Source organism: Rhododendron vialii, chromosome 12a (assembly GCF_030253575.1).
Source record: "Rhododendron vialii isolate Sample 1 chromosome 12a, ASM3025357v1".
Taxonomy (NCBI): domain Eukaryota; kingdom Viridiplantae; phylum Streptophyta; class Magnoliopsida; order Ericales; family Ericaceae; genus Rhododendron; species Rhododendron vialii.
Genome location: NC_080568.1, coordinates 25,761,467 through 25,786,489, shown reverse-complemented (window position 1 = coordinate 25,786,489; position 25,023 = coordinate 25,761,467). Strand labels below are relative to the sequence as shown.

Here is a 25,023-nt window from a genome sequence, read left to right as displayed (position 1 = left end):
CAAATCCTTTAGTTACTTTTTCATGTCCACTTGGCCAAACCTCGGGTTAATAAATACAACCAAAAAATACCATTTTCCATTTATATTAGTTAAGAAAAATGAGGTGCACGACCTATCAAATTCATTTGCAAGGTCTAGGAAAGTTGTCTTGAATAATGGGTAATTTTGAACTAAATACAGAAAAATTGATACCATTTAGTCAATAGTAGCTTAAGAAAACACCAATTATTGGTAGTGTTCCGTTACCATTTTAGTTTAGTTTTAATTTAAGTTTTTCAATCATTACCCTATTTCTTTAATTATTATTTTCTTCTCTTTTTCTATCTCTCTCCAATCATTACCCCTCTATTCAGTCATTATTCTATTTTTTTCTCCACCCACTGCCAAAACTAAACTGAACTAAATCACTTGTATTTTGGGATCCATAGGACATTCCCCAAGTAGTACATGACACTGCACCATCGTTGCAATACTTGGATTTTGTTTCCCAGATTTCATGCGATTCCAATTGTTCAAATTTGTCCCACCTACCAAGTTTTGCTCGTCGGGGAAAAAAGATCATACCATTTGGGTGCTGGCTCCCAGGTAATGAGTGAGTGGGTTTTCTCATTTTAGAACTAGTGAAGTTAGAATGACCAATCAAGTAGCCATTTTCAAGGGATTGCCCATCCTGAAGTACAAATCTTTCTGCAAAAGTTAACGGCTATACGCTACCAGAAAAGGTAGCCAGTACTTCATCATCCATTTAAACATAATATAACAAAGGTATACAGTCATTCTCTTCCTATATCAATGTCTGCTCATCCACTCCAATAAATACAAGGATTTCGCATCTCCAAAACGTAAATAAGACCATTGCAGAGGATTTCTTCTCACTAGTGCTGTTACAACACAAACAAACTGCAACAACAATATGAGTCCTGTTAGCGTCTACACGAAACGAAGAAAAGAAACTTGATTCAGGTCACCATGAAACCACTGGCAAACAGTTAACTGGCGTGAATGGAGCCATCTGACTCTAGTCGAGTTACTGGAGAATAGTGTTAAAATCAGGCATGCAGGGCTGCTAACTTATGCGACAACCCATCAACCTCCTCATGCTCAGCAATAGGTTCTTCCTGTGACATTTTAAGACAACCGGAATTAGTAGTCAAAACAAAAGTAGTAGCAATAACGAAACAAGTGTTAAACGAAAGCATCAAGTTGTGCTTGAAACAAAAGACATTTAGCTCTTTTAATAGTACTAGTATTACATAGTCACATCAGTAGATTTTTCTTTTTCTTTTGGTTTTTTAGATATTTAGATTTCTATCTTCGTTGCCCATGGGCGGTGTAAGTTGTATCGGTGTTTCATCAATATAATTTGCCTTTGTTCTTTCTCAAAAAAAAGTGTCAAAAGAATATGAAGTTGTGAGCTGCGGTGTGCCTAGATGCCTATAGAGCAACATTATTTAGGGTGTTGTACATCTTTGTTCTCGTTCCACCAGTAAATAAATGTTCCACAAGAAAATAGACAGGAAGAAGGCAGCACCCAAGTACACCAGGAGCAAATAAAAGCTCTTAGCATCTCAAATCCTTACCCATTTTACTACCCTTACCCAAAATTTGAGTAAAAAGCCAAAAAACTCATCTCCAATATCTTGAGTTCTTCCAATTTCCTCACCCAAATTTGGGGAGACTCAAACCCATACCTTTTTTTTCAAATCCTCTTTTCACTTTCACCAATTACACGCATGCCACTCATTAATCACAAGTGTGCCATTCAATAATAGATTTGGGTAAAAATATGGGTTTAGCATTGGAGATGTCTTACCCAAATCAAGCTTCAAACCCAAATCTCTATCCAAATTTGGGTGAAAAAATGGGTAAGGATTGGAGATGTTATATGAATTCCAACCAACCACTAATAATGCTCAATCTTTTCTTTCACCCAAGAAACTAAAAGCTTAAAAATCTACTCTTAATACCCCATTTAATTGCAGCATAGCATCGCCTTTAAGAAAAGGAGGTCAATTCCTACATGGTACACTATTTCTTGTTTTTTCCCTTGAGCAATTTGATTGGTGAGAGTGTGTTCCATCTATTAGCATTCAAACATCGAGTCCAATGAACGATGTTCTCAAAATGAACAAACATTAGCAAACATTTATGCAACAGATTACCTCTGGATCTTTTCTTGCTTGGACGCCTATACACTTGGAAGCACTAATACTAGCACTCTTTAATAGGCTACGGGCACTGTAGTTTGGCTTGTTGAGTCCATTCTGCTGCAGATTTGTATTTGCATTGTCTGATCCCTGGCATTGCTTGGGAGGACTCTGAAGAGTGGTAGCAACAGATGCCACTGTTTGATCACTATCATCAGAAGTAGTTTCACCCTTGGGTGCACTAACCCGTTCTCTGAAGAAAGGAAGATTTGTAATGCAAATAAACATGCCGTCAAACTAGTGAAACTATGAAACCATAAGCATAAGAGGTCAACTAAACATGTTTCCCAACTTACAAAGACAGCTTATCAAAATTGCAGAAACCGGCTTCAGCAGACACAAACAAACATTTTGTATTGTTGTAGACACCCCAATTTGGACCCCCTAAGAATCTTTAAGCAATGGTTGGATGTCTCCCCGATGATGTAAATGGATCCTAATACCTAAAACGGTCTTGAACTAACTTTGCATATGCTTGATTGATACATGCGCACGCATTATCTAACCTTGTGTATGCAACATTGAACCTTGCAAAGGCAAGGTATATTCTACACAATCTCTATATTTTGTTAACTTCCCTGTTTAATACATTATTCTACTGTTTTGTTTTCTCATTAGTAGAAATGCATGTTTAGCTTGTTTATAGCTTTCAAACCCCTTTGCATGTCCCCCCCTTAGTTGTATAGTTAACACGTAATACCAAAATGAAAATAAAATCCCTTGAGTGATTAGTCGATCCCGAGGTTAGGCGGGATGGAGTGCCTAACACCTTCATATCTCGTAACGTAGCTCCCGAGCCAACTAATATTTGGTTATGACGGACTGGTAGTCTTTGCTTATGTGTTCCATTTGGTTCCTTCGGTATAGCTTCAAACTTGAGTGGCGACTCCAGACACTCACGCTAGTTTGGTTGATGACCCACATTTTCCAGATGGGGGAGCATACAATAGTCGATAAATTTGTTGAGAAAGAATGATTTTAGAATCTAGAGAGAGACCTAGAATCTGGCAATACATGAATTAAGGAAAGGCAGTGAGAGCAAATGTTTGGACTTATGGAACCAATGGACTACCAAACCACCAATATGAATTATGGACACGTCTACCAGCATCAAGTATCCATGGGCAATATACATTTCGCCCCCAAACACAACAGGTTTCAAACAAGGACACGACACTCTACTCTCCGGACACATGTAGGACATGCCATATAACATGCTCACTTTTCTATGGAATATGTTTAGTTGAACATTCTAGGACATGATGAGGACATGCTAGGGACATATCAGGAGGTTAGAATACAAAAAAAATATTTGGGTCAGGGTCAAAACTTTCATGGATGCTTAGTTCATAAAAACTCATTTAGTGACTTCGCTTTCACATATTTCATAATTGTGACATTATCGTTGATTCTTACCTTCAATTGATACAATAGTTTCAACATACCCCCAATGTCCGTGTCCTACTTTTACGAAGCCTTACGTGTTCACATGTCTGTGTCCCGGCTTCTTATAGCCAACCAATGACAATAGCAAGACATTTAAAACATCAAAGTTAAACATCTTACCTAGGCAATGAAGCATGCTGCCTTTGGAGTGGAGAACTCTTTTCACCTTTACCGTAATGCTCCTCAAGATGGGCAAACTGTCGCTTGAATCGATCAACACCACTGGAAGGACACAAACAACTAACATAAGTGAGAACTCTAAATTTTAGCCAAAAAAGTGTTCAGAATATAAAGGGGGCCACCTTCTATAAACAAAGCAATAACAGGCATACTGATTTATACACAAGCAAAACAAATGGAAGCAGCAAAACTGCAAAATGAAAATTGTGCCATTGTAGCCTTGGAACCTTCCTCCTGTCAGCACCAACACAGTAAATAAAAGGTCTATTGCAGTACTACCCCCCACCAAAAAAGGTGTGTTGCAGGGAAGAGTTCCATAATAGAAGATTTGTTGCGAGGAATACATCTTAATTATTTGAAGCACTAATACAATGGTTCATTCGATACGAAAGAACAGAGGGATATGAATTTCTCAGGAAATGGAAGCTCCAGTGTAGTTCAAGAAACTGTGGTCCAAAGTTAAACTAACAGAACATCATGAGGATGAGGGGGATAGATTGAAAATTTACCAGTGGTTTTAATCCACAATCAAATTTCACAGAAGGCGCAACATGAAAGGCTGAGAGAACTGTAAGTTATAGCAATGTGTAAATTATGACCTTTAACCAAAATTAGATAAACTTCACCCTTGTCTTAGCTCTATTTTGCACTCTACAAATTTGATCCCTCAATGGATGCCTAGTTGGACAAGGGACTGAAAGTAAATCAATGAAATCACCAAAAGCTGACCTCCTTCTCATCCTCGGTATCTTCCAACTCCTGCTCATACCACCAAATTAAGGCAATTACTAACACCCACCAGTCTCTAAGGCAAACTTTTACACGCGCACTTGTGTGTGTGAGAGAGTGAGAGAGGGAAGTTCCTCAACCATCGGTGTGACATCATTGCTCTAAGATACCCATGAAGTCAGCAGAAGCGCAATAGACAGATCCAGACATCAGGTTTTACAAACATGACAATAGAACAAACGTTAACGACTAAGAATCATTTTGTTCCATAGCCCAATCAAATCTATTGGATAGTTCCTGTTTTCTGAAGCGCCAGTAAATATCAGAAGCAATTTGACATATGTTACCCAAAAAAATGGTTTCGTTAGAAGAACAAAAATAAGTGCCTCACCTCGGGTACATGAAGCTAGTCTGATCTCCGCCACGAAGATACTCCTGGAGCATCTGGGGATGATATTCCAAAATCTGTTCACTCCAGACAAGGTCCAATACAAGTTTAGTGATTGAACAGAAGCCTCACTTTTACCAAAACAACAGGCATCATGTTGTAAGACCATACCTCTCGATAAATCAACTCTCTAACATCATCTTTTGCTAATTTTCTTCTCTCAAACTCAAACTCAAGTTTTGATATGGGTTGTGTGGCTGGTTCACGGTCCACATTTGCCAAACCACTGAAGTAAGGATCGGATAATGCCTGCAAATTTAAGCACCAAACAATCAGGAACAAGATACAGAGATTTCTTTCTTTTGGTAGTACTTGTTATCAATTTTTAAGTGGTGAAATATTTGATTTGCAAAAAGGCCACCTCTTCGGCAGATGGTCGATCTTTGGGGTCAAATGCTAGAAGGCGTTCCAGAAGGCGAAGAGCTAGTGGATCTACATTGGGGAACTTCTGTACAAATGGAACTGCTGGTTTTCTACGCATGCTACTCAGGTATCTTCTTGCTTTTTCATTCCTAATCTGCAATTGTCAATGAAATACCTCGTTACAAGGCTAAAATTAAATAAACTATTGGCCTCATCAATTCAATGTAACGAGGTAATAGTACAACAGTATAGTTGCTTTCAGTTCATGAAAGCGGTTTTTGGACAATATAGAGCTCAAAATGTTACAATGCACGATGCAATCCAACAGCTGCCAGTTTCTGCAACCCAAGTATAAGAATTGGAAAACAAAACTTTTTACAAAATAATGGAATAAAACAGCAATACACAACTAACCCTAGCTATGGATTCTGGAGGAGGAGTGCCAAGCAAATCAGTCATGAGATCTAACTGGTGCACCACATTTTTTCCGGGAAACAATGGTTTTCCTGTAAGCATTTCAGCAAATATGCATCCAATGCTCCATATATCAATTGCGGGTGTATACTGCAAGAGTAGGAATATCCAGGACATCAATTCATACCTCAAGAAATCAAGAGTAGGAATATCTGAGACATCATTTCATACTTCAAGAAATCAAGAGATATATACATAACATGTAAATTAAAATTGTCAAGTTAAAAAATGTCCCAAAGGCTCAAGTTGTCAGGAAATTGGGCGAATGATGTATATCGAGCTATCCAACACCCTCCATTGTGTGCAACCTAGTTTCACTAGATCCAAACATAGAGCGAAATATGCAAAGGGGAGAAGCATGATACAAATGGGGGACAAATGCAAACGGAGAGACTCAAATGCAAACGGAGAGACTTGAACCTGAGACCTCTTAGAACCAAGGCTCTGATATCACGCTACAAAAGAGAGAATCTGTATATTGCTGAATAATGGAGACATAAAAACAATAAGCAACTGACTACTAAGCAAAATAAAGTCTACTACCCATGTGGAACAAGACAAATGACAATAAACATAAATACTGAAGTGATATACTGCCCGCTCTAAGTCACCAAGATGACTGAATTGATAACCAAAAGAATAGCTGTACTACTGCAGCACACGGAAAAGGTACATAAGTGAAATAGACATGCATTATATTTACCCATACACTAACAGAAGCCAAAATGAGGAAACAAAATGTCCTATAATTAGGGGGAAAAACTGCAGAACTATCCAAAAGTCTTTTGGATCAAGTTCTCTGCAATCTCAACGGAACAGGATTCATGAGTGAATCCTACTTTACGTGATACTGCAAATTTGAAATTATAGTGTCTCATCAGATACCCTCCATGGAGGTAGGGGTGCCCAACCACCTTGATGAGGGAACATCTATCAATAATCCGGAGAAGCACTCTTAACACCAGCAACCAATATATCGTCTTTCGTCAGTTAAAAACTAAGACACATAATATCCAGTTGACTTCTCGTGGCAGCTCATCAAAGAATGATGATTGCAACACCAATAGCAGACCACAAAGTAAAGGCAGTGGTAATCACTTGGCAATAAGAGGAGCCTCAGGAAGCCTTTTGTCTGGGGGTTCGACTCCCACCTGCGTGCTATTATTCATGTGTTGGGCCAGTCCAATGGGGGCTTTACCCAGGCTTCAATTGGGCCCCCGCAAGTGGACAGGGGGATTGGTCTTCTGGGTTAGTCAGTCCACTGGGGAGGATACTGGTGATTAAAAAAAACACAAAGTAAAGGCCTCTATGACATCATGAAAAAATAAAGCTGTCAGACTTAGATTAAGACCAATCAAGGGACAAGTTGAAGACTAAAGCACATTAGTTATTCAATGGAGTAGATGGTGTGTCTTAGATAAGAAAGTGTTCATAAAGGCCTTAAGGTAGCTCACCAAGGGCGTGTTTGAGATAGATGTGAATACAGATATCAGATTTTAGCTTCAAATTCTAGATTTTACTCGTTTACCATAACAGTGAAATTATAATTAAGCTGTCATAAAAGCTGGTATTGTTTACCGCAAAAAGTTGAAAAACAGCTTTTATAAAACTCAGAATCTAAAACCTGACCCAGCTTTGGAATTTTCAAAATTTCATTCCTTTTTGAACATTTCAAAATCTATAGAATCCGAAAATCTGTTATCTAAAATTTTTGGAAATAATACAAACTTATTTTGAAAAGTAAGAATCTCAAAATCTGCAAAAATAATTTCTCATAAACACACACAACTAGCTATGGCCCTAAACGTTCTCCAGCAGCAATGCGTAAATTTAAAAAACACAGCAAGCATTGAAATTATGCTCCCAGTCTCTTCAGAAGAGGATTTCTTAAGAAGGAAAATATATTTCCATCCACTAAACAGAAACTGCCATCCACTTAATGAGTTACACTCATGGAGATCAGTACCTAAAGTGACCTCCCGTAGGGCTTACAGAGGCAGCAACCTAAGCTACTACCTCATTGGCACCAAAGGAATCCACATACACATGTATTATGAGGTAGGACTTCCTTAAACTATCACACTACATGGGTCACCTTGTAAGTTGGTTGGCACAAAAGTTTTCACATCAACAAGGTGCCATTACCGAAAGGTAAGCTGAAAATGAGGGCAAAGCATTAGAAGTAAGAGACTACAGCAACAGTGAGGAACGCGGCAAGGTTCTCCGTGAAGTGAGTTGCGGCCTCTAAAAGATTATTTTGACGCATATTACGAAGAGGCATATCTCCTATTTTATAACTGCCAACAGCTGGCGCTGCATCACCTGAGACAATAGCAAAAGCTACAAGGGCTGCAATACTTTAGGCTTGTAGCCCACGAAGGCATCTGGCTTGGTGTGTATGCTTTTGCAACCCAGTGCATCATCGGTCTTTCTCTAGAGAAACCAAGGGTGTAGCATTCCACACCACCCTCAACGTACCCAAAATGCTATTGATGGCGTTTCATCAAACCGCCTTATGCCTTCTTGTAGAGAAGAGTGGTCAAGAGTTTGGATGATGTTAGATCAAATGGTTATCCATGCGATAAAGATAAACTACATGTTTACACATGGCTCTACTAACTCCAAATAGGATAAATAATAAAATCCAATGAACTAACATCATCCAACGATTACTGAGGCCACTGAATAGATTCTACAAGCAGCACTACACACTCCACAAAAAATAACCAATCAACTGCAGTTGACAATAAAACCCTCAGAAGGGAAATGACAAAAAAGGAGAAAAGTTGAACAAAAAGTTGCATAGACTATCTCACATTCCAATAGTATGCATAGTGCCACGCACTGTGGCTTAATAGCATTGCTGTCAATTGGGTATTACAATTTACAATCATGGGGATATAAAATTTCAGAGAACAGCACATATTGCGTGTGGTATTAAATGATACAGTAAGCTTACTTTGGAGAAAAAAGAGCCACAGAGTTCGGGAGCACGATACCATCGGGTAGCAACATAGTCCTTTGACAAATTTAAAAGATGCAAACAAAAGTTAATTCCAAAGTTTCAGATAAGTAGTCTACAGAATAAGGAAAAAGAGGAAAAAAGCATAAGTAGCGAATACCATAGGGTATTATAACATACCGTCCAGAAAATAGCTGATGGGGCATCATTAAAGGATACGCGAGCAAGCCCAAAATCACAAATCTTCAACTTGCAATCCGCATTAGCAAGTATATTTTTTGGTTTTAAATCTCGATGGAACACATTTGCTGAAAGAAATCAAAGGGTATAGCAGTAAACAAAGAGGACATAGAATGCAAAAGGAGAAGATTACAGGGGCTATGATAATGCTGAAAAGTACAAACCAGTATGTATATATTTTAGGCCACGAAGAAGCTGATACAAGAAAAACTGATAATGTTCAGGTGTAAGATCATCATTTGCTTTAATCACTTGGTGAAGATCAGATTCCATCAACTCAAATACAACATATATGTCTCTAAATTCTCTGCGAGAAGGAGGAAGCATGACATGCTTTATTTCAACTACATCCGGATGACGGAGCAGTCGAAGGAGCTTGATTTCTCTGAGGATCCTTGTGGCATCAGAGACATGCTCAAACACATCATTGATTTTTTTGATTGCTACCCTTTCCCCATTGTGTGTATCAATGGCAGAACCAACAACACCATAACTTCCTTTGCCAACAACTTCCTGAATTTGATATCTGCTTGCTTCCCCATACTCTGTGAAGAATTCTTTGTCCAGAGAGCTCTGAGTAAAATTGACACATTAGCTTACTCTTAAAAAGGACATGAAGCATCAATGTCACAGACGAAGTAGAAGACTAGAAGTTAATCACTTTGTTTGGTTTAAATCTCAGAAAGTTATTTTTGAGAGTTGAGTGGTAATGAGTGGAGAAAGATAGAGAGATATTTATTGAAAACTGTGCCAAGAGAGTTAAAGTTACTTCCAAAGTTGGGAACCAAGCGGAGTGAATAGAATTCCCAAAAAGAAGAGTACAGAAAATTGCAAGATTTCTTATATTCTTGTGTTAAGACTATGCAAAATCATAAACATATAATGCATTAGAGAACCTATGCTCTGGCCAAAATGACAAAAAAAAGAGGTTCTCAAGAGCAGAAACTACCATGACGATGACATGTAAGGATTCACCCGAGATGACTTATAACCGTCAAAGAGTAAGAAATCACTTAATACACTTGGGAGGGCAGTGTAAGAGGAAAAGGTAGATATCTATCTCTCATCTGTTTAACTTGCTGATGATATTCCACTTAGGATGTCAAGACTCTAATACTCCACCTCATCCATTACACAACTAAATGGACCCAAGTATATTTCATATATCAAGGAGCGATTAGTAAATAATATAAACATTGTTAAGAAAGCAAATAACTGAGTAAGCAGATGAATGGCTAGCATTGATGACAAACTCCCAATGGGATAGAAAGAAAAAGTCAAAAAAAAAAAAAGTAGACAATTATCAAAGAATTACAGCAGATCAATAGATTGTCCTGGCAGCCAGACAGAAATATTAGTTGATGAAGCCTAGAATTGCACGATTATCTTTATATTTATTTATAGACTATAGTCAATTTGTTTACTGTTAATTTCCTCCATGTAGTACTAATTGTGTATCTAACATCGAAATCCTCTTTGTAAGAATGCAAAGGTTAAGTGTGGTGATGATTGCAAATATAGATGATGATTTACCACTCAACATGAGGGCCAGAAGGTGGAGAATACACAAAAAATCAGCCCGAGTCCAATCAACCCAAAATTGGCTACCCCCTATTTTCCATTTTATCGAATATTGGACTAGGAGTGAATCTCCAATGGATGTTTTGTATTAATCAATGGCTCCATAATACTATCATTGCCAAGATTTCTCCCAATAGATAACATTAAGTATTTATGCAAGTTATTTGTTCTTCATAATTTCTTGTTCATTTGTCAACTCAGCCCCATCTGAAGCTTGGCATTCCCTGTGAATAAACATCCAGTTCATCAACGCAAGATCAATAGTTGGCAGTGAACTTCCGAAGGCATACTAATACTGCATCAAGGTTTTATCCAACGATTGAGGAAGCCTTCATGCTTTCTTCAATTGAGTTATTCAACTAACCAAAGTCGATACAAGGGTGAAGTTGGGTGCGGATCACCAACGTCTTAGTGATCTGTCAATATATTTTCAGCAGCTTGCTTCTCCTCAAATTCAACAATCAATTTGATTTGTTTACAAGTTGCAATTTATCGATCCTTGTAGCAGAATCAATCATCTGTACTGAAATTCTCTGTACCTCTGTACCGGTGCATTTTCGACCATTGGATCACATAAAAATTTTAAAACATAAAAAATAAAAAAAATAAAAACTCACATAATCTAACAACCCAAAACATCTCAGTTCAGAGGTACACCAAATTTCTCGGTACAGAGGATCTCGGGTACCTTGAAGCGCGACCCTGGACCCACCGGGTCATTACTACTTCGCAACAACATTCGCTCGGGTACAAATTGGAGTCATGTATAATCAACATAACTACTGCAAAAATCAACAAGATTACCAAAAAAAGGGGAGGAAAAAAAAAAAGAAAAGGAAACGGCAATGGACAGGCTTTAACAATTGGTTGCCGCTTACCATTCAACCCGGTTAAAAGCGACACACACGGCCAATCAAAGGCAAAGAAACAATTAGAAAACTTCAATCAAATCAAATCAAATTCCCAAATAAAACCCGATCCATAGACACACAAACATATCATACATATATCTAGAGAGAGAAAGAGACCTTTTTGTGAGGATCCATGATGTAGCTGAGTCGCTTAGGGACTTTGATTAGCTTCAAAACAGAGATATCAAAAACCTTGAGTTCCTCGCTTGCATTTAGTAACCGGTTATCATTGTTGCCGTTGTTGTGGAGATTAGATTCATCGCTCGCCCTATTATGGTCAAATATTGCTGTTGTTGTTGATGAGGAGGACGACGATGATGTTATTGTTGTTGTTGTTGATCGACGTTGGAACCAGCGACGAACACCGTCCACAAATGCTCCACTCCCCATACATACACATAGGCCGTATACACACGGATGCCCTAAACTATCGCTACCAATCGATCGGCGGTTGAATCGCAGCCGATCGCTCCCAGCATTGCCCGCTCTCCCTCCGCTTCTCTCTCTCTCTCTCTCTCTCTGTATACCTGTATGTATATGTGAGTGTATATGCGCAAGTGTTCCGGTATATACGTGAGTTCACGATATTCTCCGAACGTTACTTTTGATACTCCATTTTGTTAATTTTTTATTTTCAGTTTTTGGTTTTTTTTATTTTTTTGAAAATTAATCAAAAAACTTGTTCGGTAAGAGGTTTCTACTTTTTTGTTTTTCATACATTTTTTTAGAGTTCTTGTAAATTATGGAAACAACAAAAAGGTGTTTTTTCCAAAAAGAAAATTTTGGAAACACAAATATTACCAAACATGTTAGTACTTGTTTTTGTTTTTATGAAAACATAAACATGTTTCTACTTTGGCCTCGTTCAGTTGTCAGGAAATGATGGGAAAATCAATTTTCCCATAACTTTTGCAGTGTTTAGTTACCAAGAAAGTAGTGGGAAACATGTTCTCAAGTTTTCCTGCAAGATTTACTTTCTTGCAAAAGTGATCCAGCCAAAAGCATAGGATTTTGCGGGAAAATTTTCTCTATTATGGGGCCAAAATAATTGGCGGGTAAGAAAAAAAAGCAAATGACTCCAATACCAAAAAAATACGAATTAGATTCTTAAAAAGGCACTTTGAGATTTACGTGAGTAACAACAATTTCGACTACTGTGGCGCTTTCTGAGATAATTGTTGTGGAAAAAATTAGTAATTGATTTTTTTTGGAAGTATTTATTTATCTTGTCATTAGTCTTCAGTTTTGTTTTATACTTGCTAATCATCAGCTTATCAATAAGTTTTTGAATTGGCAACTAATCAAGCATAGTTGTTTAAAATTTGTTTATTTAGTTATCATCTACTTATTTTTTAAGCTTCATTTTTTAAGCTTCATGTTAAGGCTTTGAATTAAATAAAAGGGAAAAAGACCGAAATAGTCTTTGTAGTTAAGTGTTTGTGTCAACTTGATCCCTGTAGTTATAATTGACTCAATTTACACTCTGTACTTTCTATTTTGTTCCAATTTGGTCCAATTGCTAACTGCCGTTAGTCCGCCGTTAGTTCTTTTAAAAAAAGACAAAAATAAGCCAATAAAGACAAAAATAAGCCAATAAGTCAATTTTTTTGTCTTTATTAAAAAATGGATTTCGATGGTAATTTTTTACTTTTTAGGTTCCCCTCGTCATGACGAAGCAATAATCTCCGAAAATTGATAAAAAAATTAACAAATGCAAAAAAAATTGAATAAGGACAAAAAATAAGCCACTTGACTTATTTAGCCGAACAACCCATTAGTTCATGTAATATTCTGACTTTTAGATATGGTTCTTTATCATGTTGTGACTTTTAGATTTATATCTTGTTGTGACTTTTGGACACAGTTCTATATGTATTTTTAGTACTATGCAGCAAAATAAGACATCTCAGTCACAAGTTGAACAGGTAGACAATACCAGTGGTTATGTTGCCTCATGGCTGATCATAAAAATGCGGAATTGGAGGGCAACTTTTTGCAGAAAACTATAACCAAATTTCTTTTCAAGTGCCTCCTTATCAATGGAGAATGAAAGAATGAGTTGTGTTTTGGTTCAAAGGTATATTAGGTAGGCCTGTGCAAAAAATCCATTCACCCGCGGACCCGACCCGACTTGACTCGAAGGGTCTCAGGTGGGGTCGAACATGTGGTTCGGAAGAGTACAGGTGTATTTTCTGTTAAAAATCAGATTTTGGTTCGGGGTCCGGGTTGGTGTGTTTCTTACCTGACCGGACCAATTCATAAAAATTAATTCAGTTTTTGGTCGGACTCGACCCGACGTAAAGAATCTGACTCGCGGACAGTTCTTACCCCTTTTCGATTCGGTTTGCGGGCCCAAAATATTTGTTACCTGACATATTTTATCGGGTTCGGGAGCAAACCCGACCCACCCGAACCGTGCACACCCCTAATATTAGGGCAAGAGGGGAATGAGAGAATTACTATTTTAACCCCTAAAAAGGGAGCCTTTTGATTTTGTTGTTAAAAGGACTAACGGCGAACTAACGGCGGTTAGTAATTGGACCAAGTTGAAACAAAATGAAAAGTATAGAGTGTAAATCGAGCAAATTACAACTACAAGGACTAAGTTGACACAAACACTTAACTACAGAGACTATTTCAGCTTTTTCCCCTAAATAAAATACATTTTTGGTAGGGGTGGCAAACGGGCGGGTTTGGGTCAAATTGGGTAAATTGTTAGTGGGTTGGGTCTTTAATGGGTCATTGACCCATTTAGACCCATTAACTATGAGTCTAATTACCCATACCCAACCTGACCCATTTATTTTAAAGCAAACCCGACCCGCTTGAATTGATAAATCTAGGATTTGGGAAAAATTTGGCCTTAAGGATGTCCTTTCTAATGATGAGGGTTTCTTCTTTTTTCGTTTTGATAAATCTGGGGCTTATAGACAGGTTGTTGAGTCTGGGCCGTGGCACTTTGGGGGTAAGTTGTTGATGCTTAAACAGTGGCAACCTCAAATGAATCTTGTGAAGGAACAGTTCACTAAAATCCCTCTTTGGGCACATTTTTATAATGTCCCTCTTGAATTGTGGACTGAAGAAGGGCTAAGCCGTGTGGCTAGTGCCATAGGTAGACCATTATATGCAGATCGTCTTACTGAGTCATGTAAGAGGATTAATTTTGCTAAAATTTGTGTGGAAGTGGATGCTTCCTCTCCATTGCCTGAGCAATTTGATTTGACTCTTCCATCTGGGGCTGTTTTCACAATTCGGGTTTGGTATCCTTGGAAACCTCTCAAGTGTAATTCCTGTAATGTCTTTGGCCATAAGAATTGTGTGGTCAAGACTGATCATATAGGGCCAAAACAGCAAGTGTGGGTTGTGAAACCCTCCATTAGCGCTGTTGGGGCTCCTTCTGTTGTTCCTGCGACGGACCTTCCTTATTCTATTGAGGTTCCTTGTATGGGGGTTTCTTCTGCTAAGGATGGGGTTTGTCCTACTCTCCTAAGTTCTGCTAAGGATAAGGTTGTTTCAGCTGATCCTTGTGTATCTGTAGTTGTAGGGGCTGAGTCTGTTGCTGGTTCTCCTTCTGGTACTAAGGATGGTGCCAATATGTTTTCTGTCCTCCAACAAACGGAGGATGGGGTGAGTCAAAAGGGTGTTGATTCTGGGGATGATCTTGAGAGTTTGCCTACTGAGGAGGAATTTGTGGATGGTCTAACCCATGATGTGATTGTTACTTCTCCTGTTCCTAAAAAGAGAGGTCGAGGGAGAAGTAAAGGAGTTAAGAAGCCTGTGAATAATAGTCAGGTTTCTAGTGGTCCTGGTCCGGGGAGGGGTGGTAAGAATCGTTCTTAAACATTCAAAGTCGGTGCTTGGAACATAAGGGGTCTTAATAATCCCCTTAAACAAAAAGAGGTTAAGTCCCTTATTTTTTCTCATAAGTTGACTATCATGGGTGTGGTTGAAACTAAAGTCAGATTGTGTAATATCCCTTCTACTATAATGAGTTGTTTTCCTCCTCGTTGGCAGTGTGTTCATAATTTTTCTTTAGGCCCTGTTGCTAGAATTTTTTTGGGTTGGGATCCTTCTGCTTTCACTTGTTCTGTGTTGCTCTCCTCTGATCAGTTAATTGTGGCTGAATGTTCATCTGTGGATGGCAATACTATGTTCATTTTATCCATTGTTTATGGGCATAATAATCCTATAGATAGAAGGAAGTTGTGGGCTGATATGAGGTCTATTGCTGGGTCTATTGGTACTAAGCCTTGGGTCCAAATGGGGGATTTCAACTCAGTTAGGGCTACTTCTGAAAGACTTGTAGGTTTTGATGTTGCTGCTTCTTCTGAGTTCAATCAATGCCTGTCAGATATTTCCCATGATGATATGCCTGCTAGGGGTTTTTGGTTTACTTGGACTAATAAACAAGGTGGTGCTGGGGACAATAAGAGTAGGATTGATAGAGTGACTTCTAACAATCAGTGGCTTGTCTCTTTTCCTAATTGTGAAGCTTCTCTTTTGGCTCCAGGGGTATCAGATCACTGTTCCATGGTTGTAACTGTTCTTCCTAATTTTCAGAAAAAGAGGTCTTTTAAGTTCTTTAATTTCTGGCTTCAAAATCCTGACTTTATGAGGGTGTTAAGTCAATCTTGGGGAGAGCATGTGGATGGCAGACCTATGTTTATCCTCTCCTTTAAACTGAAAAGATTAAAGGGTGTTCTTAGAAACCTTAATCTGAAGGATTACTCTGAAATTGGTAAAAGGGTAGCTGCTGCTAAAGATGATTTGGATCTGATTCAAGACCAATTTTTTAAGTTCCCTCATGACCCTGAGATGTGTGCTAATGAGAAAGTAGCTTTGAATAAATATGTGGAGTTAAGAATGGCTGAGGAATCTTTCTTGAAACAGAAGTCAAGAGTTACGTGGCTTGCTCTTGGTGACCACAATTCTAAATTCTTCCATCATAAGCTCTGTTCCCATAGAGCTAGGAATAATATTCTTAGCCTTACTGATAGTAGTGGTAATCTTTTAACTGATTCTGGGGCTATTAAGGATGAAATTTTGGGATATTATACTGGGTTACTAGGGACTGCCTTTGGGGGGAAAGTTAATGCTGTTCCCACTCTCAATCAAGCTATCCATGCTAAGGTTCCTTCTCACCTCAAGGATCAGTTGATTGCTTCAATTATTGGGGCTGAAATTAAAGCTGCCCTTATGTCTATCAATGGGGACAAGGCCCCTGGGCCTGATGGCTTTAATTCCATGTTTTTCCAAAAATGCTGGGCTGTTGTAGGTAGTGATTTTACGAGTGCTGTGGCTTCCTTCTTTGGTACTGGTAGACTTCTCAAGGAATGGAATGCTACTGCTATTTCTCTGATTCCTAAGGTCAGTGCCCCTTCTTCTATCAGAGATTATCGACCTATTTCCTGTTGCAATGTCAGTTATAAATGTATTACCAAAGTCTTAGCAAATAGAATGCAAGTGGTTCTTCCTTTCATCATTGACCAAGCTCAATCTGCTTTTATCAAAGGGAGATCAATTGTTGATAATGTTCTCCTTATGCAAGAATTGGTTAGAGGTTATCACAGATCTAATGGAAGCCCTAGATGTGCCATTAAAATAGACTTAATGAAAGCCTATGATTCTGTGGACTGGGGGTTTCTGTTTGATACTATGCTTTGCATGGATTTTCCTCCTCTGTTTGTTGCTTGGATTAGAGAATGTGTATCTTCTGCTAAGTATTCTGTGGTTATTAATGGGAGCATGGAGGGGTACTTTGCTGGACAAAGGGGTTTGAGACAGGGTGACCCCATCTCCCCCTACTTGTTCTTGATTGTCATGGAAGCTTTTGCAGCTATCCTTAAGTTCAGAATTCAACAGGGCGCCTTTACTTTCCATCCTAAGTGCAGTGCTTTGAACATTTGTCACCTTGCATTTGCTGATGACCTCTTCATCCTTAGTGGTGTGGATCATGATTCTATCAGCCTCATTAATTCTGTTTTGGTTGATTTCCACTCCTTTTCTGGATTGAAGCCTAATTCCAATAAAAGTGTTGTGTTCTATGGGAATGTTGCTGATCAGTTGAAGATACAAATGCAAAATATTCTTCCCTTTCCCGAGGGAAAATTCCCTGTTAAATATCTTGGTGTCCCTTTAATTTCTACTTCTCTAAGGTCAGAAGATTGTGCTATCTTGAAAGAGAAAATTCTTCATAGAATTGTGTGTTGGTCCAACGCTACCTTATCCTATGGAGGTAGAGCCCTTCTTATTCAATCTGTCTTGTTTAGTATTCAAGTCTATTGGAGCACCATTTTTATCCTTCCTGGTAAAGTGATTAAGGATATTGAATGTACCTTAATGGCCTTTCTTTGGTCTGGTCCTGAACTCAAACACTCTGGTGCTAAAGTAAAATGGACTCATCTTTGCTGTCCTACGGAGGAAGGTGGGTTAGGTTTCAAGGGGATCAAAGTTTGGAATAGGGCTGCCATGCTTAAACATCTTTGGGCTCTGTGTATGAAGGCAGACACTTTATGGATCAAATGGGTGCACACATACATCATTAAAGATCAGTGTCTTTGGGCTATGGAGGTTCCGTGTGATGCCTCTTGGACTATGAGAAAGCTGCTTGGCCTTAGAAGGTTGGGTCAATCCCTCATTAAATATCAGATTGGTAATGGAGAAAGGACCTTCTTGTGGTGGGATAATTGGCACCCTCTTGGTCCCTTATATGATCGATTTGGGGATAGAGTGGTGCATAATGTTGGCAGATCTTTAAGGGCTAAGGTGGCTTCAATAGTGGAAAATGGGGCTTGGAGATGGCCTAGATTAAGAAACCACCTTATTCAGACCATCGTCTCTCACACTCCTCAGAATTTGGTTCCACACCCTGAGATGGTGGATTCAGTAATTTGGGTGCCTCATCCTAGTGGTATTTTCACTATTAAGTCTGCTTGGGAAGCTATTCGGGAGAAATTTCCTATTCAGCCTCGATTCAAGGTTATTTGGGGTAGTCATAATGTCCCTAGATGGTCTTTTATACTTTGGTTGGCAGCTCTTCACAGACTGAGTACTAAGGACAGATTGAGAAACTGGGGTATGGCTTTGGATGCTCTTTGCTGCCTCTGCCAGGATGAGGAGGAATCACATCATCACTTGTTCTTTGATTGTTCATATTCTACACGTGTTTGGCAGTACTTTGTGTCAAAGAATAGAGTGGCTGGCATTCCTAATAATATGGGAGATGTCCTTGATTGGTTGCAGGGCAATGTATCTTGGGATACTTTCAGATTTGTTAGTTTGAAGAGTACATTGGCAGCTACTGTTTATGGTCTTTGGCAGGAAAGAAACTCTCGTATTTTCTGTGCAAAAATGAAGGATCATACTCAGGTGGCAACAGATATAGCCAATGGGATTCGTGCTTTCCTTAGCTCCAGAAGGAATGTAAAACAATCCTTGCAAAATCGAAGTATTTGTGAGATATGGAGCTTGCCTCATAGGATCATGCAATCTGTATAGTTTTTTTTTTTTTTTTATAGGGTGTTCTTTGATTTTGTTTTCTTGTTTAGAGCTGTTAAGTATGGCTACCTGTTTTGTTGTTTCTTGTAAGGGGATTCTATCCCTTATACTTTGTTTCTTGGTTTGAGCCTAATAAAATTTTGTGCACTTATCAAAAAAACCCGACCCGCTCATTAACCCAATTACATATATACTAAAAATTATGATCGAAAAATTAGAAAAGTAAAAAAAAATTATGATCGAAACTCATAAATTTTTTCAAAAAGACGAGAATAAGTAATTTTTTGTCTTATTGATTTTTTTTTGTCTTTATTCAGAAAATTATAAGTTTCGATCAAATTTTTTTACTTTTCCGATTCCTCTCATCAAAACAAATTAATAAGTCACAAAACAAAAAAAATGCAAAAAAAAATTTGAATAAGGACAAAAAAATAAGTCAATTTTTTAATCCAAACCCTTTGCGGGACTACCATGAGAGAAATTTATTCACGGCGAAGCACAATTTCACGGGTCCATTCACGTAATTAATGGATGAGATGTGTTTTCAATTTTGACTGGTCAAAATAATTATTACCGGTCATAATTGATTTTTAATTCGGACCATTCAAAATATTTTTGGACGCGTGTAATTTAGCACAAAACAATTGAATAAAAGAGAGAGAAGGCCATGCTCCTGGAGATTGGGGTGGGGGCGGGGAGAGAGAGAGATAGAGAAGAGTGGGGGGGGGGGGGGGGGGGAGGGGGCGGGGAGAGAGAGCTCCTGGGGTGGGGAGGGTGGGAGAGAGAGAGGGAGGCCATACTCTTCCACTTCTTAATTGCAAAAGAGATCAATTAAGAGATGGAATTTGGTAGGTTACTTTCATTACCCATTGGGTCATTTAAGTTGACCCAATTAATGCCCAATTATGACCCAACTAATAATGGGTTAGCTGGGTTTGAACCCATTCTTACCCAACTAATAAATGGGTTGGGTTGGGTTTATTTTCTAGTTGATGGGTCTGGGTTTGTTAATGGGTCTGGGTTCAATTTGCCACCCCTAATTTTTGGGTATGTGTTAGCTCTCAAAGTTACTTTTAGCCATGAAAAATAAAGAAGTTTCTCATAAGGGTCTTTTCTCGACAAATGAACCACTAAACTTAAGTTTTCCTGCAAAAGTTACCAAACGCACCCTACGCATTTGTTTGGTTGTTAGTTTTAAGACGAAAATATTTTATAAATTTCTTTTTTTCATATTTAGTCAATATCTTGAAAATTTTAACGAATTTTTGAATAGGAATATGCTATATACATCCGGAAAGTAGAAAATAAGTAGAAAATTTGATTAAAAAATTACCATAAACGGGAAAATATGAATGACAAAATAGTCCAAAATTTTGAAGAGAACATTTCTGAGATGGAAACGAAACAAAGTGTTTTGGCGTATACTTGAAAACAAAAATATATGATGTGAACTCATCTTAAACTAACTATCCATTGTGTTTTGGCGTATACTTTGTTGTTAGTAAAATATTTGAGTAACCATCCTATCGCCGAAAGTTAATAGGTACCTATAGTAATCGAATTTGGAGAAAAACAGATTAAAGAAGACAAATTAAGGATATTATTTTTTGAACTTCTTTTGACTTTAGTTATTTTTTTTATAAAATTTTGATCATGGTTTTTTTTTTTGTCTTCTTGAGAGTATGCTCCTTAAAATGAATAACTAAACTCAAATTTTCAAAAGGACAAATGACAATATTTAGCTAATAGCGCACGTCATTTGCTGAGTCCCAAAAAAATGAAACTTTTGGATTTTCCTAATAGAAAGTGTGTATGAGATGTTGATATCTGAGTTACTTTTTCATTGTGATCGACATCTTTCGAATTAATATACATGTGATGCATCCATACAACGTCTCTAATTTGCAAGACGCAAAAGATAACAATGTGTAGTGTATGGCATTGGAGAGGTGATCAATGCTGTAAAGTGATCATCTCCCGTAAGTGTCATTATTATTACACGCTAATATGGGATCCCGCCCTAAAAGTAAAGTAAATATTGTTGTTGGATGATACATCTTAGACGATTAGATTTTCTAAATAAAATAAATGAGGTTCGGCCCCTCTTAATACCAGCATATGGCAAGTGGAGCGAAGTGGAATTGGTGTCTCCCTTATACTCTCATGCACGTGCACATGGTTCGATTCCCGTAAGCACTCATTTCTTCCCTAAGTCTCGATAAAAAAAGATTAAGATTTACGAATAAAAATAAATAAATATTACCAGCATACTGATGATACTTGATAGTCAATCCTTCATATATCTATATAATAAAACAGAGCTGTGTTTGAATCCAAAAGATAACCAACGCTCCAGATTTATCTCTTCCTCCTGCATAAATCTCTACCCTCCATTCTACAAAATGGCATGTCCGTAAATTGATAACTTTTTTTGACCATTTTCTAATCACACATTCCCCTTCTATTTTCTATTTTGGAAGAGAATTGGAGAGTAAACATGGGGGTGTTCCAGATAACCTTCCTTTTTTAAAACTTCTTTTTCTTCAATTTTCAAACTAAAATATAATGAAAATGAAAAATAATTTTTTGATTTTTCTTGCACCGTATAAAAGATCTCAATGAAATCTATCAAACAAGATCCATATTGTTAGAAAAATTATTTGCGTATACAGATAATTTTTTGGCTTGAAATTATCTTCCTTTTTCCAAAACCTTCCTTTTGTTTTGTTGGAACACCACCGTAATTGCTTAATTAGTGGCAAAAGCTAATTGGCCAAGACAATTGCTTAATTACAGTAGATTTTTGTTAAATCTTTCAACGAATTCTTTTAGTTATTAAATCTTTAATTTGGTGGGTAAATATTTCATCCCTTGAATCCGTATATTTTGGACCATTAGATTGGTACATATTTTTTAAACGTAATTAGTTTTTGAATTCGTATATACGGGTAGTATAGCCAGCGACATATTTGAAAAGAATTAATGAAATGAAACCTAAAATACTCCTTCCGATTAAAAAGAAAACATTTGGCCCTTCTAATTAAAATTCAATTTGTATGTATCTCCAAACATTTGAAATCCCATGATTTATGGGATCGATTATAAACTAAAAAGGAGAATACGTACATATATGGAATTGATTTAGTCTATTTTAAATCCATAGATCGATAATTGAAAAGGAATCCATAGGTAATTGATTTAGCCTTTTTAAAAGGAGAATTACGTACATATCACTTGGGATATAGACAAAACTGTATATAAGGAGTCATTTCTGCCTCCTATTTAGGCATTAGGTAAAATATATAAGAAGTCCACGACCTAAAAGGAATATACCTTCTATTTAGGAATATGTGAGTGATTGGTTCCCTGTGATTTCCTTATCACATAAGATTTAAATTTTAGAAGATTTAAACTTATCACTACGTTTTAGAAGTCCCCGTTTCTTAGAAGACCAACCTACTGTGTGCAACTGATACCTTCTATTTAGAAGTTCACATTTTTTGGGTTTGTTTGTCACATGCATAGATTTTCCATGTCCTCCAACTTCTGAACGACCATTACCTATAGTGAGGTAAGTTCGATTTTTTTTAGTACTCACTAAAATTCGATTTCTTTCTTGAACGATTTTTAATCATATTGGGTTTTTTTTGCCAAAAACAACTTCCTGAACAACCATTACCGATAGTGATATAAGTTTGATTTTTTTAGTTCTCATGCAAGTTTGATTTTTTTCAAGGACGAGTTTTACTCATATTGGGTTTCTTTTGCCGTAAATTAGGAGTTTCTTGACTAATTTTTTTTAGTTTTATTGCAAGGGATTCAAACATCAAAGGATTTTTTTCATTTCTCATGCAAGTTCAATTTTCATATTGGGTTTCTTTTGTCGAAAATTGGAAGAAAAAATATGAGTGTGCGATATTTTTTTTTTTTTGACAACCTTGCATGGGTCTTTTGCGTTAATTCTAACTTTGTTGTTTATTCTACCATCTTCTTACTTTCTTTTGTTATTTATTCTACCATCTTCTTACTTTCTATTATTTTACTACAGGAAAGATCACAATAAATATATTTAGAGAATTCTTGCGTTGAGCTTAAATTCGAGGTACTGCAAATTTTTTTTGGATTGCTATCCTTTTTCATATAGAGCACTCACAATGATTTTGTTGTTAAACTTATAAACGCTTTAATTAGGTTCATGGCCAATTTTATTTGTCGTTTGGAACATGCATGCTGACTCCTTCATCATTCTTTACAAAATCGATAAGGGAGGACTGGGTTTGAATCCAAAATACAACCAACGGACCAAAATGTCCCCTCTATAAATCTAGACTGTTGGTTGTTCAAGGGTTATCATCATCACATTTTGGTAACCGGCTAATCAAAAAAAAAAAAAAAAAAGATCCCTGAGATTGATTCTCTGTGATTCAGGAATTTAATTTTTTACCACATTTAAAAGGATGCATGAGATTGATTCCCTGTGATTCAGGGATTTAATTTTTTACCATATTTACCAAATATTGACATTTAAACTTCTATTGATTATCATATTAATTGAAAAATTATGCTTACAGCCACATTTCCGGGTAAGAATGGATCCCTGTGATTCAGGAAATTAATGCTAAAAATTAGAGTGGTTTTCAAACGTTTTTTTTTTAACAGTAAGATCAAATGTTTGCTACTTCAAACCTTTCATTTTTTTTTTTTTTTTTGACATAGGAAAAGAAAGAGTGCAAAACTAATTAACGCCCTATTCTTTTTTTTTTGAACGGCAACAAGCTATTCTTTTTTCCCTTGATAGTTGTCAAAACAACATTTTTTTGCAAGATTAACAAATGGAGTAATTGTAAACCTTTTTTCTCATTTTTTTAAACTTCGTTTCATTAGAACATGTGTTGTTATTTACACTCTTTTAAACATTATCATATATGCATCGATGAAAATATTATGATGTTAACCAAACACATCGCAAACTAGAGTTTTGTGTTCCTTTTTTTTTGTCCATCATTTAATATTATGGGAGTCTATATATATCTTTAAAATGCTTTCTGTTGTTATTCCCATGATAACTTTTGACTATTACTCTCTTTCAAATTTCAGATAACTTCTTGGGACTTAACTAATCATGGACAATCTAAGCGTCTATGGCCATGTGAGTTGAACCGTTTCATTTTATACCTTGGTCGTAATAATCAAATTAATTGTTTCCTATGCATTCGGTGAATTCGTCATTTTCTTATGCAGCTCGACGGTAACTTGCAGAAAATGTAAGAACTGTTTACTCAATTGCATTGCTTAATCTGATTTTATATATTTGATTCATATTTGCTTTGTTTTATTTTTTCAGTACAAAGGTTACGTGTCTTCAAGAAAAAAATGTAATTGTGGTGATTCATGATGAGTAAGAAGTTAATCGTATTTTTATGCATGAGGTATGCCTACCAATGCCATTATTACTTTACTCCCTCTGTATTGTAAGGGGTCATCGAATTGATAAAAGGGATGTGGTGTCATACAATACATACCTTTCGAGAAAATATAATTCTCATATCAATGTGGAAGTTTGTCCTGGAATAAAATCTGTTAAGTATATTCACAAGTACATCTACAAAGGCCATGATCGTACCATGATGGTGTGGAGAGACGAATAAACAAGATATAGAATTAAGGTAACTATTATTAGTCATCATTTTACTTTTACAAGAAGAAATTCTTGCTCATTAATTATTTTTTTAGGCTGTTATTCATGTTTCTAATTGTGCTTTTTGGATGAAGTAGATATGCGTTGGTACAAAAACTCTTGGGAGGCAGATGGAGAGACAAATTTCAAGACAATAAGATCTATGTTGAACACCTTTTTTTTCCCCTACGTAGTGTATCAGATTTGACTCTATATAAATTTTAGATTTTTTATGCATGTTCAAATTGGATTCTATGAATGCAACATGGTATTGGTTTTGAGTTTTGTGATTTGGATTAATATAGTTC

General features: G+C 37.0%; 2 protein-coding genes across 2 annotated transcripts; one reads left to right on the top strand and one right to left on the bottom strand.

The window, feature by feature from the left end:
- Nucleotides 1-684: 684 nt before the first annotated feature.
- LOC131310159 (mitogen-activated protein kinase 9) lies at nt 685-12,092 on the bottom strand. Its single transcript, XM_058337021.1, has 11 exons — nt 11,659-12,092; nt 9,214-9,622; nt 8,990-9,117; nt 8,807-8,866; nt 5,788-5,937; nt 5,372-5,527; nt 5,122-5,259; nt 4,954-5,027; nt 3,774-3,875; nt 2,163-2,400; nt 685-1,118 (listed from the first exon to the last, which is right to left on the bottom strand). Exons 1-11 carry the CDS (start codon nt 11,929-11,931, stop codon nt 1,050-1,052), a joined length of 1,797 nt encoding a protein of 598 aa, XP_058193004.1. The 5' UTR covers nt 11,932-12,092; the 3' UTR covers nt 685-1,049.
- LOC131309598 (uncharacterized) lies at nt 12,073-15,381 on the top strand. The gene is made up of 5 exons (XM_058336208.1): nt 12,073-12,080; nt 12,270-12,300; nt 12,411-12,474; nt 13,375-13,466; nt 14,476-15,381. The coding sequence occupies exons 1-5, from the start codon at nt 12,073-12,075 to the stop codon at nt 15,379-15,381; spliced, it is 1,101 nt and encodes a 366-aa protein (XP_058192191.1).
- Nucleotides 15,382-25,023: the final 9,642 nt, after the last annotated feature.